At 34.0% G+C, this 17,131-nt stretch overlaps 1 protein-coding gene across 12 annotated transcripts in view; it reads left to right on the top strand.

The window, feature by feature from the left end:
- The window catches only part of CPEB2 (cytoplasmic polyadenylation element binding protein 2), a 66,824-nt gene extending 50,204 nt beyond the window's left edge, over positions 1–16,620 (top strand). For all 12 annotated transcript variants that reach the window (XM_074229777.1, XM_074229767.1, XM_074229769.1 and 9 more), the window contains 4 exons: positions 607–725; positions 1,944–2,058; positions 5,511–5,692; positions 16,150–16,620. In XM_074229777.1, coding sequence (XP_074085878.1) covers positions 607–725; positions 1,944–2,058; positions 5,511–5,692; positions 16,150–16,377 — 644 coding nt within the window. In that variant the 3' untranslated portion in view covers positions 16,378–16,620. The remainder of the gene's footprint in view (positions 1–606; positions 726–1,943; positions 2,059–5,510; positions 5,693–16,149) is intronic.
- The last annotated feature ends 511 nt before the right edge of the window (positions 16,621–17,131 follow it).

Raw genomic sequence — 17,131 nt, 5'->3', positions numbered from 1 at the left:
ACATCTAACAGTAACAATGAAGCAATCATGTTTACAAGAAGATAGATTTTACAATATTAAATATTGTTAAATTCATAGATATCCAATTCATTGACATTGCATGTTTGTCACTTCCATCTGAGCCCTTCCCCTTTCCATCAACCCCCTTTTATAAAATCCACCAAACCTTTATGCCTTACTTGACTAAAAACTCCTTAAGGACCAAGAATACCTGTAAAACTTTTTCAGGGGAAAATTAATCCAGTCAGATAAGCCTAAATATTTCAAATTAAGTAGGGGAAAAATTTTTTTTTTACTAGGCTACCATGTTTTATATTTCCATATTGTTGTAATTGTATTCAGTTAGATTCTATGTCTAGGAAATTTAAAGTTATGAATTTCAATGGATCAGAGTTAACATTCAAAACTTTCAAAACCCCACATCTACCTCTTACAAAAACCTTATTCTACCTGTGACACCTGATACTATATTATTATTTGAGATTGATTTTTTCATATCATGTGTATTTTTTGCCCCTCATTTCAATAAGCAATATTAATATGCAGAAGGAGAATGGGCTTTCTTTTTTTCCCTTATTCAAAAAAATTATGCGTTTTTTTTTTCAGGTTATGCATTCCTTCTCTTCCAAGAGGAGAGCTCTGTTCAAGCACTTATTGATGCTTGTATTGAAGAAGATGGAAAGCTCTATCTGTGTGTTTCTAGCCCTACTATCAAGGATAAACCTGTAAGTAAATATTATGTAGCCTTTGGACTACTAACTTCCAGATCTGCAAGATTAGTTTAGAAATACTGTTTTAAAAAACAAAAGCAATTGAGAAATGGTCAAAGAATATGAACAGGCAGTTTTAAGGTGAAGAAATTTAAGTTATGTAGACATAAGAAAAACATGCTCTAAATCACTATTGATAAGAAAAATGCAAATCATATTGGCCAATATGACAGAAAAGATAAATGATGGAAGGGATGTGGGAAAACTAGAAAACTGATTCACTGTTGGTGGAATTGTGAATTGATTCAACCATTCTGGAGAGCAATTTGTAGCTATGCCCAGAGAGCTGTAAAATTGCATACCCTTTGATCTAGCAATACCACTATTATAAGTCTGTTACCCAAAGAGATCATAAAAAAAGAGAAAGGGTCCCACATATACAAAAATATTTTTATTGACTTTTTGTGGTGGCAATTGAGGGAATACCCATCAATTGGGAAATGGGTGAGCAAGTTGCACTATGAAATATAATAGAAAACTGTTATTGTTCTATTAGAACATTAGAACAATTAGAAAATTTCAAAAGTAACTAGAAAGACTGATGAACTAATGCTTAGTGAAGTGAGAAAAATTTAGGAGAACATTGTACACAGAACTAGCAACATGGTATGATTATCAACTATGATAGCCCTTCTCAGCAATACACAGATCAAAGAATAATTCCAAAAGACTTGTAATGGAAAATGCCATCCATATTCAGAGGCAAGACATGGAGTCTGAATGTAGATTGAAGCCTTTTCACTTTTATAAATTTATTTTTTGTTCTTTTTCTTTGTTGTGGCTTTTTTCCCATTTGTTCTGATTCTTCTTTCACAACATGACTAATATGGAAATATGCATGACCTATATCAAATTGTTTGTTGTCTTGGGGGGCGGAATTTGGAGCTCAAAAATCTTAGAAAAATGAATATTAAAAACTATATCTCTTCATTAATTGGGGGGAAAAATACTTGTAAATGGGGAAAAAAGGGGAAAAACTATCATGCTCAATAGAGACAACTCAGTAGAGACAACTGGTGATTTACCAAACTTGGTAGTCTAGATTCCTGTTCAAGACTCGCAACTAGACTTGTGGACATTGACAAAGGATTTAGGACTAAGATTAACCGACAACAGTCTAAATGTGCTTTGTTAAGTATAATGTTAAAAGCAGTATGCACTTTTTAAAAATAGGTTCAGATCCGTCCCTGGAATCTAAGTGATAGCGACTTTGTAATGGATGGGTCACAACCCCTTGATCCTCGAAAAACAATTTTTGTTGGAGGTGTCCCTAGGCCATTAAGAGCAGGTAAGTACATTTGCCTTTATAAATCTTGCACATTTCATTAAATTCTCAAATAAATTAATAAATGATAATTAAGAGCTTACATTTATGAAATTAAAAGCCAATTTGCCTTTCCCCCCCAAAATATATCTTTTAGAAAGCTCTCTCTTCATTTTAGGGGATTTACTGTCCATATTTAAATAGGAATTAAGATTTAAAAAGATTTACCATCGAAGTAGAGAACCTGAGATCAAATTTTACCATATGCTTACTAAACTGTAACTTTGGACAAGTCTTTTAAAGGTTCCTGAACTTCAGGTGCAACATCTTTAAAAATGAAAGAGTTGGAGGGATGACCCTGTTGATTTTTTGCAGGATTGATTTGTTCATTTAGAGAATACTAAATATCTACTACAAAGGGAGTAAGATGATGATGGTTGATGGTCCCTGCCATCACAGAGTTAATAGTTGAGGGAAAATAAAAAAAAAAAGCATGTATATATGCATATACAAATAAAATATAAAGAAGCCAATAAGAACTACAAAATCAATGGTTTGGTAGTTTAAAAGGAGAGAAAAGAGCAATTTTGGAACTTTGTATGGAATGTATTCTGAAAAATAAGTTCTTTTATTTTTAATTGTATTTTATTATTTTGGGGTTTTACAATTTTTCCCCTAATCTTACTTTCCGCCCCCTACCCCCCATAGAAGGCGATTTGCCATTCTTTACATTGTGAAAAGTAAGCTCTTGAAATTAAAGACTCGCCCTTTTTATAGGCCAATTCCTAGCATAACGCTGGGCACATGCACTTATGGACATCCAGCCCACCTTATTTTACGTATTTTACAAGATAATTTTGGCCCAAAGAAGTAAAATTACTTGCCTCCGGAGTAACAAATTGAACAGAGTCCAACCTCAAATCTTGCCACTTTTAACAGTAGTGCTTTTTTTGTTTATCTTATCAGGACTATTTCCTTCATGTTGATATAATTATTATGCTATAGCTATTTATATAGGTTTTGTATTTACCACCAGCCCCCATTAGACTGTCAACTCCAAAAAAGTTATTTCTCATCTAGGCTTTGTGTCTTCTCCCAACAGAGTAGGGTACTCTGCACAAAGTAGATGTTTGAAATAGGTTGTATCTTGTAACAATTTAACAACATCCTTCCAGAATTATGCACATTTTGTGAATAATGGGGGCAAAAGAAGGACCAATATAAATACAGTAACTAAAAGTAGAACTACATTTTAAAATATTTAGCCAGGGATGAATTTTTTTTCCCTTTCTCAGAAATTAATTTAACTCTATGGAACTCATAAGAGATTAAATCCAGAACTTTAGAACATTCTCTAAAAATTTCTCCAGCTTGTGCCAGGGGATTTTGTGGAATATTTTGCTATCTCATTCTTTACTATCTCAGGAGTACCATTATATCAAACTTTTTTCTCTCATTCTTATTGTGTGGCCACCCCCCCTTCCATATCCCAAATCATATATGCCCTTGTTAACATATTAAGCTATTCTTGTGCAACTGATATGTGGCAATATGCTTCATCCTGAAAATTTTGATTATTCCAAGATATTTAAGTAATGTGATTTGCTTGCTTCTAGTCTTCCCGCCTCAAATATTCCTCACTTTAATTCATCTTCCAAATGACTATCAAAGTAATTTACTTAAAATATAGGTCTGACTACCTTATTCCTCTGATCATTAAACTCCAAGGGTTCTCTATTAACTCTAGAATCAAAAAATAAAATTCTCTTTTTAGTATGAAATGGGTTTCATTTCCTCCATTTCATGCAAAGTACAGCCCAGACAGACTGGCCTCCTTTGTTGTCCTTCATGTCCTGTCTCTGAGACCTCATCCTGGCTCTTCCCTCTGTCTGATCTGTACTCCTCCCTCACTTCCACCTCTTAGCATCTTTAGTTAACTTCCATCCTTAGCTCAGAAACCACACTGCATGAAACCTTTCTGAAACTGCAGGCAACATGCATGCCTTATCTCCAGATAATCTTGTGTCTATTTTGTCTGTTATAAATGTTTATCTTTTCTTCTCCAGCTCTATTGTAAACTTCTGGAGGACAGGGATTATATTTAACTTTGATCATTATTTCCCTAGCATTCTGTTTTGTGTATAGTGAATACTTTAATAAATGTTTGTTGATTGATTCTCAATCACATAATCATTAGTGGGAAACTAATGCTGTTAAACATAATGGCTTTTCATGGCCCAGAGAGGGGCTTTGTGATCACTGTGACTACTACAGGATTTCTAAAAACAGTTTAAATCTTCTCCCTCCTCAATTCTGAATCTAACCTTTTGTTGTGTCTGTCTTACATAACTAATATAATTTGACCTGCCCATTTGACTGTATTTCAGGGGGAAGATTAGGAAATGAAAAAAAATCCTCCATGGTTTGTTCAGTTTTTGCTTCTTTGTATTTCATCAATTCAGTCAGTGTAGTTTTATATCATTTGGGGAACCTTGCTATCAGTATAGATCTTTTATGTCTTACTACCTTGGTGAACATCTTCCATGATACTGGTGAATAACTTAAGTGAACAAGTCTCTTTGTTTCACACATTTCTTGATGTCAATACTGAATAAATCTTTTATCTCCAAAGTTAGTTATCTGTCAAAATCTTGTCTAAGTGCTGCTTTTCTGAATTTCAAATGTCCTTCAAACTTTGCCAGTTTGGTGTGAAAGGGAAAGAATATTTACACACACAGGTATATATGTATACATATATCTTTATAATTTAATGCATGTCATTTGTTGAATTATTCACTAAATAATAAATAAGTAAAAAATAGTCATTGAACCTTTTTAGATGCCCTTTAATCATGGTAAATGTAGTTTTATCAGCTACATTTATTTTGTATCTTGCCATAATTCATTTTTGGAATAAATGAATGGTCTTACAAACAATCTTTATTTGAATGTTCTGCATACCAACTTGAGCATGCCAGCCTGGTGTGTGAAAAGCAAATATAAAAAAATTTTCCTATAATGTTCATGAATTATTAACTTGGAAACACATGAAAAAAAAATCAAATTTTAAAATTAAGGAGTAAAAAACAAATAAAAACCATTTTCAATTGGTTATTTTCCATCACTTTATGTTTGGAAAAGGGAGGGGTTACTGTGATATTAGAAATATGCTGTACTATAGGAGAAATAGAACTTCATTTAGATCTTAGTTGAATTATATGCCAGGTCTAGGTAAATCTTTCAAACTCTGTGAGCTACCATTCTATCATCTTTTCATCTATACAATGGGAATAATAATATATTACCTACATTTCAGGGTTATGAAAAAAAGTGGTTTGTAAGCCAATCATAAAGCATTATGGAAATGTATTATTTTTTTAATGAGTGTATATCTGCCTGAATCAGTTTTTTTAAACCTATTTTAACCAATATCCTTTTTTAACTTTTTTTTTTTTTAACAAAATTTCCTCTTACAGTGGAACTTGCAATGATAATGGACCGACTCTATGGTGGAGTTTGCTATGCAGGAATTGATACAGATCCAGAGCTGAAGTACCCAAAAGGAGCCGGGCGTGTTGCTTTTTCCAATCAGCAGAGCTATATTGCTGCCATTAGTGCTCGGTTTGTTCAACTTCAACATGGCGACATTGACAAACGAGTAAGTTGATTATTATAAATGTGCTAAATTTTACATATTGTAAAATGTAGTCAAAATTACAGCTCTAATAATTGATTGTGAATAGTATATAAACATTTGAGGTTGTTATAAACTTAGCACATATCCTCTTTAATCTTTTTATGAAGAATTTATGTCAGAATATTTCTGAATGTACATATAAGACTTCAAAATCTTTGACACTTAAAAATCTCTAGGATATCCTTTAATTTAGGATAGTCAAAATAAGTTATTGATATTTAATAGGAATTGAATTAAATTTTCTTTCAGCTTTCTTATAACATTTAATCATAGAGCACCATTTATCTACTTATACATAGAAACAGCCATTTCGTTTTTTCACATTTTAGCCATAATTGTAGCTAAATGAAATATTTTTCTAATAATACCTTTTTCATTCTGTTAATGATTTCTGTCCCACAGCTAAATTACTAAAGTTTAAAGTATATTTAGACTTTGAATATCTTGCATATGTTGATCCTGAAGACAATCCTATAGGAATTCTAATGCAGATTAATGTCCTATTTTATAAATCTTTTCTAAATACATTTACATAAATGATGGGGTATTTTAGATGATTCCTAAAGTTCTCTTCAACTCTACTTCTATTCATTTCTGAGGAGGATGTTCTGCTTAGGTTCAGTTAGGAGTTCTAAGTTGTGAACTCCAAGAGAGGGGAAGGGGGGGGGGGGATCTGTTTTTCGTCTTCAGTGTCTCCTAGTACTTTACCACTTAACTTGATGCTTTAAAAATGCTTATTAAATCAATTAGTAATTTAAAATGCCTTTGTATTTCATCCTCATGATAAGGTCAACCAATTCTTCCATATGCTGCCACTTCTGAACAAGGAATAAGATCATTTAAAAAATGTTGAGGACAAGAGTAACCAAACCAAATCACAAATCCTAGAATTTAATTCTAGATTTTGTAATGGTTAAAATTGGCAAATGCATGTGATGAAGAATATTGCTTTTGTTTGTTGACCTTGGTATAGAAGATACTATCTTTTAGCCCTTTTTCTCTTTTCATTTTAAAGATTTAAATGTAAAATACTTACAGTGAACAATTCACTCCTCTGTGCTAAATAAGTGAGAATATATTATTACTATACATCTAAGGATATTACATTTTCTTAGTTACAAAATGTCTGATTCCCTCAGCATACTGTTTTTATCTTAAATAAAAATTGATGTTTGAACCAATTACCCATTTAGACACACACACACACACACACACACACACACACACACACACACACAGAGCAGACTTTTTAACACATTAAAATTCTTTGATAAATCTCAAGTTGAGGACAAGAAGATTTATCAGAGAGAGACTACATATCCAGGTGGTACCCAATAGCAACAAGTTCATTTTCTTTCGAGATGAAACTTCAAGCAGTATTTTCAACTCTGTATTTTAGATCTCTGATGGGTATCCTAATTGGAGGTCAATTCTTTATCGGATTAGCTAGAATCTTTTAATGCACCTAGATCTCAGAAGTAGTAGAATGGGTGAATCACAATTCTCCCTTTTACCAAAGGCCCTTCAAAGCTTGGAGAGTAGAGAGGGAGAGTGGGAAGGCTAGTCATTTTTAATAAGTTACTTATAGGGGTTAAATATTGATAACAATTGGGATATTTATTCATTGAATCCTTACATATAAGATTAGTATTTTTCTAGCTCTCCAAATCAGGGTGAGGACTAAGTATGGAGAATATATAATCAAAGTGAATAGAAACCCAGAACACACTCAAATAAAAATAAGTCTATATTTGTTCTCAACTATGTATATAACCATTTAAAATCTTTAATATTTTCTGAGTGATACAGTTAACAAATATATTCATATTTATTTTTCCTGTGTTACTCATCCTTTCTCACCCTCTGCAATCAGAATTTTAAATAAATCCAAATTAAATTTAATAATAAATTGTTTTTATTATTAAATTCAGTTTGGTTTTATTTAGCTTTTCATTGAAAGAATGGAAAATAAAAATCTCAAGTTGTAAAATTGATTTATATAAAGAAAATTAAAAATATAAAATTTAAATTTTCCATTTTGCTGCTTAAAATAAGTGAAATATGAAAAAATAGCTGAATAATCCATACTAAATGATCTCTGCAGTATGCAGTTTTTTACAGTGATAAGATCATAGATCTAGAACTGAAAGTGATTTCTGATGCTGCCAAACTGTTTCATTTAGAGATGAGTAAGCTAAACCTCAGATTGGTTCATTGACTTTTGTCCAGTGTCACATGTCAGAGGGAGGCAGGATTTAGCTTTAGATTCTCTTATTCCTGAGTCTGACCTTTCTTGAAGCTTTATTTCTCTCCATTTTCCAAGATCAACCCCAGGGCATATTTTTAATGTGAAGCCAAAAGTTATTATAGTATTTCTTGGCATTGCAAAGAGATGTATTCAAGTACCTAATGTATGCATTCAACTTCATATTTGGAACTACAGAATAGATAATACAGAGTCAAGTTAAATTTTAATCCATATTCAGGTCAAAATTAATTAACCACTAGTGGTTAATGTGACCAAGGTTCAAATTCCTTCTTGGGTACTTATTAGCTGTGGGACCTTGAACATGTCAGTTAAACTATCTGATTCTCAGGTTCCTCACCTTGAAAAATGAAGAGCTTAATCTCACATCTAATTAAATCTGCACCAAAAGAGGAATTTCTCTTCTACACCATCCCTAACAAGTAGCCATTTGTGAAGACCTCTGAAAGCAGTGTAGTACACTGAAGAAATAAGACTTTGGACCTTGGTTTAAATATTGGCTTTGCTCTTTACTCCTGTGTTAACTTGGACAAATTATTTAACCTTTAGGCCTCATTTTCCTTATACTCGAACTCCATGATGGGACTATATGACTTGATGTCTGTTCCAGCTCTAGATCTATGTCCTGAGATACCTCTCCCTCCCCTCCCCTCCCCCTCAACCTTCCCACCTATTAAAATAGTATATTCTTCTTTTTGGACAACCCTCATAATAGGAAAAGTTTCCTTACTTTGAGTCAAACCTGCCATTCATTAACTTCCTATTACTCTTCCTTGACAAAACCCTCTTCCTTGAGAAAATCTTTGCATAAATAAAGAACAACTATCATGTGTATCTTTTCTTTTCTAGACCAAACAATCTTAATTCTTGCATCGGTTCATCATATAGCATAGTTTCCTGTCTTGTTATCTAGAATGCCTACCTAGAGAGATATAGTCCAACTTTTCCTTCTAAAATGTGGTTCCCAGAACTGGTTATATAGCACACTCTATAATTTATCAACTCAAAGTTTAGTGAAACTGTTTTCTTTATTGTTTTAGATTTGTTTGTTAATTAATAGTGTGTCATCTTAATGATTACATTAATTTGTTGGAGTTTGGGAGGAAAGAGGAGTATGCTCCTGAATCATACTGTTGAGTCATTGAGTTTTTATCAACTAAAGACCCCAAATCTTTTTTTCAAAGTAGCCAGTATAAGCTTCCCCTTTCATATTTGAATTTTTTTTTTTTAGTACAAGGACTTTTCATTTAGCCCATTACATTTTGATATCTTAAATTTAGCTAATTGTTTTAATTCAAATTCTGTCATCCCACACGATAGCTCTCCCTCCTAATTTTGACATCTACTGTTTTGATAATCATTTCAGTTGTGCTTCCTTTTTCCAAATCATTGATGAAAATAATACTGGGCCAAGGGAATGATTTGATGCACTCCACTGGGGTAAAGTTACTTCTGAAGCCACATAGTTAGACTGTGATCTCTTTCAGAATGAACTTTTAGAATATATCTTACAGAATTAAAAAACACAGGAAGCAATGCAGAGTAACAGTTAGCCATCCATGGAGTCAGAAAGAGCTAGGTTTATGTTCTTTCTTAATGCATACTGACCATGTAACCCTGGATATGTTACTTAGTCTCTCTGTTCCCATAGACAACTCCCTAAGTCTATAAATTTCAGATCTACATTTGTTTGTATAAATTGTCTATAAATTGCTGATCTGCATTTGAGTAAGGATCTTCACTGGTAATTGCTTGAAGTAAAAGATTTAGAACAGAAAATGGAGATCTATCTAATCTTATCTACAAGAATAGAAAAGACCTGTCAGACACATTGCTGAAGTGTGAAGCAAATTACATCCATAGCATCCCCTGACCTAACAGTTCAATCATTCACCCTTTCAAAAAAGAAAATTAGGTGGTCTATTATACCCTGTTCCTGATGAAATCACTCTGCTCTTAGTTATCACTGCTTCTCCCTTCTAAATGCTAATAAATAAATCCTTTAAAGTTTTGTTGTTAAATTTTGCATGCAAGCTCAGTAACCTATAATTTGCAGGTCTCTTGTTCCACCTCTTTGACTGTCTTGACCTTGAACTCATTGCTTAACAATTTTAGTTCTATCCTTTGAAATTTATTGAAATTTAAGATCATTCTCCTTAGCAGAAAAGATATAAGCAAAATGTGAATTCCTCTCTTTACTCTTGAAAATCAAGACATTTGATTCAAAGATGTCCAACAAACAGCAAGTGACTCAGGATTCACAATTGGCTCGTTTTTTTAGTACCTTGGGATCTTATTTTACCACAAATGTAGTGACTTGAACTGAGGTCAGGGAGGTGTGTTGTCTTTTATCTCCTCACTTACCTTGGCTTTTTAACTCAGTGTTAACCATTTTAGTTCTGTCAGACTAGAGATGATCATTATCCTTGAGAGAAGAATATTTTATTTATAGTATCCCACCCCAAGCAACAAAATGTTCTGTTCCTTTTTTGATACCTTTTGAAGTTAAAAATTTTAAACTTAAAAAAACTTTAAAAACCATATTTTCTTTAGAATTTATCATCCTGAGTCTGCACACTTGAAAATTAACTTTGATAGTGAATTTCCTTTTCACCTACACAAATCTCAAATATATATATTGTTCATTGGAATTATTTATGTTTATGTCCTCAGAATTTCATTCTTGAGTAATTTAAATTGCAAGAGAGGAAAGGACTTGTGATTTCATTGGTATAGGGAACTTCCCTACCAGTGCAGGATGGCACCTCTGCAACTTCTTTTTAAGAGTTGGTAAGAGGGGCAGCTAGATGGTGCAGTGGATAGAGCACCGGCTCTGGAGTCAGGAGTACCTGAGTTCAAATCTGACCTCAGGCACTTCATAATTACCTAGCTGTGTGGCCTTGAGCAAGCCACATAACCATTGCCTTGCAAAAAAAAAAACCCTAAAAAAAAGTTGGTAAGAATACTTGATGGGGGTTGAGTAGTAACTCTTCCAGGATAATCCAGTATGTGACAGGGATAAAACTTAAAGCTATATCTTCTTGACTCTGAAGCCAGCTCTCCTCTCCACTATTCCCAGGTGACTCAAAAAATGAAATTTATTAAGAAAAGTCAAAAATTTGTCAACTTATTCTACTTTTAAAGAATTTAATATATACTTCTTTTCTTTCTCATGTTTACAGCTATGTATGTATTTATTTAGTGTGGCTACCTTCTCTATTAGTCAGTTCTAATGTCTGATTTCATAAAGAATAATAATTATCTTTGATTCCAACTTCCCAATGTCTTAATTCATAATAATGCTCATGAGCTGCCATTACCAAAATGATTCTTTACCTGGTGGCCAGCTTTCTGGTGATTGGCTTCTTTGGAGTTAGATCTCCTGTCCTTTAGAAAACAGCACTTTTCAGAAGTTCAGGCTCTAATAACTTTTCAAGAATTCAGTCACCTCTGTCTATATAAGACATCAGAGTAAGTTTTATAGTGGCAGGGAAAAGTGATTGAAAGTTAGTGGCTGCAGCAATAATTAATAAGGATCTACATATAGCATGGCTATAGATACAGGCTCTATTACATTACTTTCTGTCAAGGAGAGGAAAAGGAAGGAGGGAGAAAAATGTAAGGGGAAAATGATGAAAATTATCATTACATTTATCTGGAAAAGTAAACGGGGAAAAAAACCCAAAAGATTAGTGCCTATAGCATTGAAAAACAACTATTTTAATTGGCATAATTATGTGGATTTTTCTTAATAGTCTCTAGGTTAGAAAAGATCCTTTTTTTTTCCACTTTCATTTTTGAAAAGAAAAATATACCTTTTATTGATGGAAGGTACATAGTACATTTGTTTCTCAATGTATTTTGAAGAGAAAACAGTCTTTCCAGAGTGTTTGAGGTAAAAAGGAAATCACAACCGTAATAATCAACAAAATATCTCCGTATTTGATAAGGAGATGCACCATCCTACACTTGTGAAGCTGATTTTTATTTTTTTAACCAAGTGTAAGACATTATCTTTATTAGGGCTAAGTACCTACCCCTCCCTTAAGGATGAGAGAGTTAGAAACCTAAATCTTATATCTAGAATGCTGGCAATCTTGCTTTCCCTTCTCCTCCTACTATTATATACCTGCCCCCCCCCCAAAAAAAATCAGTCTCAAATTCTTGTATTTGCAAATTTTGTGAGAATATCAACTACATCCAATTTGAAACAAAATCAAGAACAAATTGTTGACTTGATTCAATGCATTCCAGTCACTAACTGGTTCTCAAATGATCTAATTGTTCCATCCATCTAAACCGTCTTCCTTAAAATCAATGAATTTTTCAAGTACTCTGATGAAGTTTAGCAAAACTTTGTCTACATCATTGCCTGTCCCTGTCAAGCAGAGTTGACAAAATGAAAGTAAAGTTATTTGTCTGGTATGACTTATTCTTAAAGAAATAATTCTGGTGGGGGGGAGCATTCTATGATTGCCACTTCTTTTTCTAAATGCTCATAAATTATTCCTTTCAAGTAATACATTGTAGCATTTGTGCCGTATAGGATCATTAAACTCATTGACCTATAGCTTGCAGACTTTTCCTAGTCAAAAAATTTGAAAATTAGGATGATAATTGCCCCTCTCTAGTTTTCTGACTTTTCTGATTCTTCAGATGTTCAACTCAGTAGTCAGTTGTGGATGTTTTTAACTCACCAGGAGATTCTGTAGGTCTACAAAAATTTTTAAATGTTAGAACTAGAAGTGATCATACAGGTGGATCTAGTGCAACCCCCACTGATTGAGAAAGGGGAACTTGCCTAAGATCACACAGAAAGTAAGTGGTATTTCAGAATGGTTCTAGATGTGGAACTGATAAAATGGCAGCTTTTCTATCAAAGTATTTGTTGTTATTTTCACTACACTATGCTAGCTCTACTTTGTTTAACACAATGATAACTCATGAATTTACTGTTCTTACAGTTTACAAAGTTTATGAAGTTAGTCTATCTGAGATACACACAGAGTCCACATATACTTTATGTAATATAAGCTATAGTATATATAACTTGCAATTATTTAAAAGCAGATTTTTCTCAGATCTTTTAAACTGTCTACATTGGGAACCAAAAGCCCCAGAAGAATGCACTACTTTGACATTTTTGTTTTTACATTTGGCTCTTAAATCATTTTATCTCACCAGCTCAAAAAATATGGATTCAGCAGCTACTCTGTGATTAACAAGAAATGGAATTCATTTTAAATAAAGAAAATTAATTTCTTCCATTCATTTTTCATCCTAGAAGAAGTAGTATATGATACAGTGAAAGAAGTATTGAATTTGGAGATGGATGTTGTTGAGTGTTTCAGTTGTGTGTAATTTTTTTTGTGACATTGTGGCTCAAAGTACACCAAGCCCTCTAATTCTCTATCCTCTAATTCTCTCAAAGTCTGTTCAAGTTCATGTTCATTGTTTCTAAGGCACATCTATATCATTCTCTGCCTTCCCCTTTTTCTTTTGCCTTAAATCTTTTCCAACACCAGGGTTTTTTCCAGTGAGTCTTGTCTTCTCATTGTTTGACCAAAGTATTTAAACTAAAGCTTCAGTTTTTGACCATTCAGTGACTAAAAGCCTGAATTAATTTCAGTGTTGACTGATTTGATCTCAGTGCTGTCCAAGGAACTCTCAAAAGTCTCTTCCAGTACCATAATTCAAAAAGAAATAATTCTGGGGCACTCACCTTTCCATATTAGTCTTAACTCTCAAAGTCATAAATTGTTTCTGGAAAAAGCATAACTTAGACCTTGTAGACCTTTATTGGCAAGATACTGTTTCTGCTTTTTAGTATGCTGTCCATTTTTGCAGTAGTTTTTCTTCCAAGGAACCAAATGATTTTTAATTTCATGGCTGCAGTCACCATCAGCAATGATCTTTGAGCCCAAGGATATAAAATCTGACACTGCTTCCATTTCTTCTCCACCTATATGCCAGGAAGTTATGGGATCAGCTGACATGATCTTAGTTTTTTTGATGTAAAGCTTCCAGCCAGCTTTTCCATCCTCCCTTTCACCTTCTGGAGACTTCTTAATTCTTCTTCACTTTCTGTCATCAGAATGGTTTTGTCTGCATAGCTGAGATTATTAATATTTCCCCCAGCAACTATATTTCTGGCTTTGATTCATCCAGTCTGGCATTTCTCATTATGTACTCTGTACATATATTAAATATTTAGGGTAATCATATATATACATACACACGCTTTTCATACTCTTACCTAATCTTAATTCAATCAATTTTTCCATGTTCAGTTCTAACTGTTGCCTCTTGGCCTATGTACAGATGATCTGGTACTCCCAATTCTTTGGGACTTGCCACCTTTTGTTATCTACACAGGCAAAAGTAGAATTCCTTTACTTTTTCCCATGATCCAGTGAATGTGGCAATTTGGCCTCTACTTCCTTTGCCTCTTTCAAAACTAGCTTTAAGATTGTAGAATCTTAAGGATAACCTTGCAGAGACAGATGCTCTGGGCTCAAATATGAATTTTACCTATTAACAGTGTGAATTGGGGCAGCTAGGTAGCCAAGTGGATAGAACACCAGCCCTGGAGTCAGGAGTACCTGAGTTCAAATCCAGCCTCAGACACTTAATAATTACCTAGCTGTGTGACCTTGGGCAAGCCACTTAACCCCATTAGCCTTGCAAAAAAAAAAAACCCTAAAAAAAACCAAGCAAACAGTGTGAATCTCCAAGTCTTAGGTTCCTTATCAAATAAAGGGGCAGCAGGGGGAGACTAAATGACCACTTAGGTTTTTTCCAACACAAATATATTAAAAATAAAAAGATATGAGATCTTGAGAGGGCCAACCTTTGTTCAGATGCAGAGCACAAAAATCCATTCTGAGGACTTAAAAGAGGATTTTTTTTTGTTTTTTGCAAGGCATTGAGGTTAAGTGACTTACCCAAGGTCACACAGCTAGGTAATTCATTCTGAGGATTTAGTGCAAAAACATAAGTCCAAATGGAGGCTGTTCCAACTCCTTCTATATCAGGTCTTCCCAGTTTGATTCCTTATTTTGTTTTAAATGTTGAGATTTCTTAGAACACCAGACAAACAACATGACAATAGTACATACCTCTGCCCCCTTCAATAAATGACTCCAGATGGCTCTCATTGGCCATCTGATTGGCATAGAGTAATTTGATTTTAAAAGATGAAGAGTAAATATGTGGCGAACTTGGCAAATCCAAGATATAATCCACTTTTGTCTCCATTATAACTGTTGTGTCATTTTAAAGATTTTTAAATGTGTTCACTGCAATTAATGACTGGAACGTGCATCTTAATGAAAGTATAATTATAGACTTCTAATGTTATCATAATTGTTATATGTGTGTACCTCAGTACAAGGATGATTAGTGTTCAAGAACTTTGAGGAAATCAGAAAAAAAAATGATGGTTTATAAACTGTGGTAGAGTAAGTATAAACTGGTAGAGTTATCTTTAGATACCCAAGACTTTAGACACATCACAGTCTCGCAGGTAAAACGGCCCTCAGCTTCTCCGATCCGGAGTTTTCTGATCTGTAAAGAAAATGACACTTGACACCAGCTACCTCCCAGCATGACTGTGGGAAACGCACTTTGTAAACTTCACATACTCTATAAATGGTCCAATTCAGTCTTCCTATATAATTTTATATTTATCCATATAAAGACATGGGATGAATTTCAGCCCTTGGGAGCTATTTCACTGACTTTTTATTATAAACATTCACCAAAAGTCTACTCTGTTCTGGGGCTGAGGGAGACTCAACGATCAAAGTGGAAGGGCAGCCACTGCCCTGGAGAAACCCACAGTCTAGCAGAGGAAAATTATCATTGGAAATACTGACTTTATTCCTTTCCAGGTTCTTTTTCCTAAAGAATCATAGACAAGTGTTGAAAGAGCATCTTGGGGCAGGTAGGTGGCGTAGTGGATAAAGCACCGGCCTTAGAGTCAGGAGTACCTGGGTTCAAATCCAGTCTCAGACACTTAATAATGACCTAGCTGTGTGGCCTTGGGCAAGCCACTTAACCCCCTTTGCCTTGCAAAAAAAAAAAACCTAAAAAAAAAAAAGAAAGAGCATCTCGAGGTTTTACAGAATTCTCCTTCTGTTTATCTCTCCAGGTGGAGGTAAAGCCATACGTGTTGGATGACCAGATGTGTGACGAATGCCAGGGCGCACGCTGTGGGGGGAAGTTTGCCCCTTTCTTTTGTGCCAATGTCACTTGCCTGCAGTATTATTGTGAGTTTTGCTGGGCAAACATCCACTCCCGTGCAGGACGTGAATTCCATAAGCCATTGGTCAAGGAAGGCGCTGACCGCCCACGTCAGATCCACTTCCGCTGGAACTAAGTCTAGTGAACCAGCCTCTGTTTAAGGAAAAGATGGGTGCATGTGGCTTACTGTGTTTGAAGATACTGACGTGCAGAAGAAATAAGTGCATTCTTCTGCTTTTCACCCCAGCTATCAATACATGCATCTTTATCAGCAGCCAAAACACTACAAGCCTCTTGTTTTTCACCAAAACCCTACATCTCAGGCTTACTAATTTTTGTGATATTTTCATGTTAAAATAAAATGTTTTTTTGTATTTTCTCCAAGTTATTTTTATATGTAAAGTTAAAACTAGATATGAGAATGTTTTTTGCATAGGGGCACACAGTCTGCTGCTATATTTAGTGGGTGAAGCGTGCACTTATTTCTAAACATGGGTTTTTAACTTCAAGATCTGCCCCAGTAATTTACCAAAGGTAGCAAAATAATAGTGAAGATGGAATATGTCTGCTACAAAAAGCTTATTTTTATTGTTGCTATTTTCAGTGTATACATAAACTAAAAAATTAGGGTTGATTTTTGCTCTCCATTTTGACTTGCAAGAAATAATACCTCAAGATAATCTGATTTATTAGCTATTTTTAAACATTTTTAATCACAAGCTGTATTAGCTTTGCTGCTATATAGGTGTTATGTGTAATGCCACCTATTAATACGGGATTGAAAACGTTTAAGACATACTGCATTGCAGATGAAATGCAGGCAGCACAATATGGCCTAAACTGCCATAGTTTTAGAATGTGAAGAAAAATTGCATGTTTACTTACCTGTT

This window comes from Macrotis lagotis, chromosome 3 (assembly GCF_037893015.1).
Source record: "Macrotis lagotis isolate mMagLag1 chromosome 3, bilby.v1.9.chrom.fasta, whole genome shotgun sequence".
Lineage (NCBI taxonomy): Eukaryota > Metazoa > Chordata > Mammalia > Peramelemorphia > Peramelidae > Macrotis > Macrotis lagotis.
This window is presented reverse-complemented; position numbering and strand designations above follow the sequence as displayed.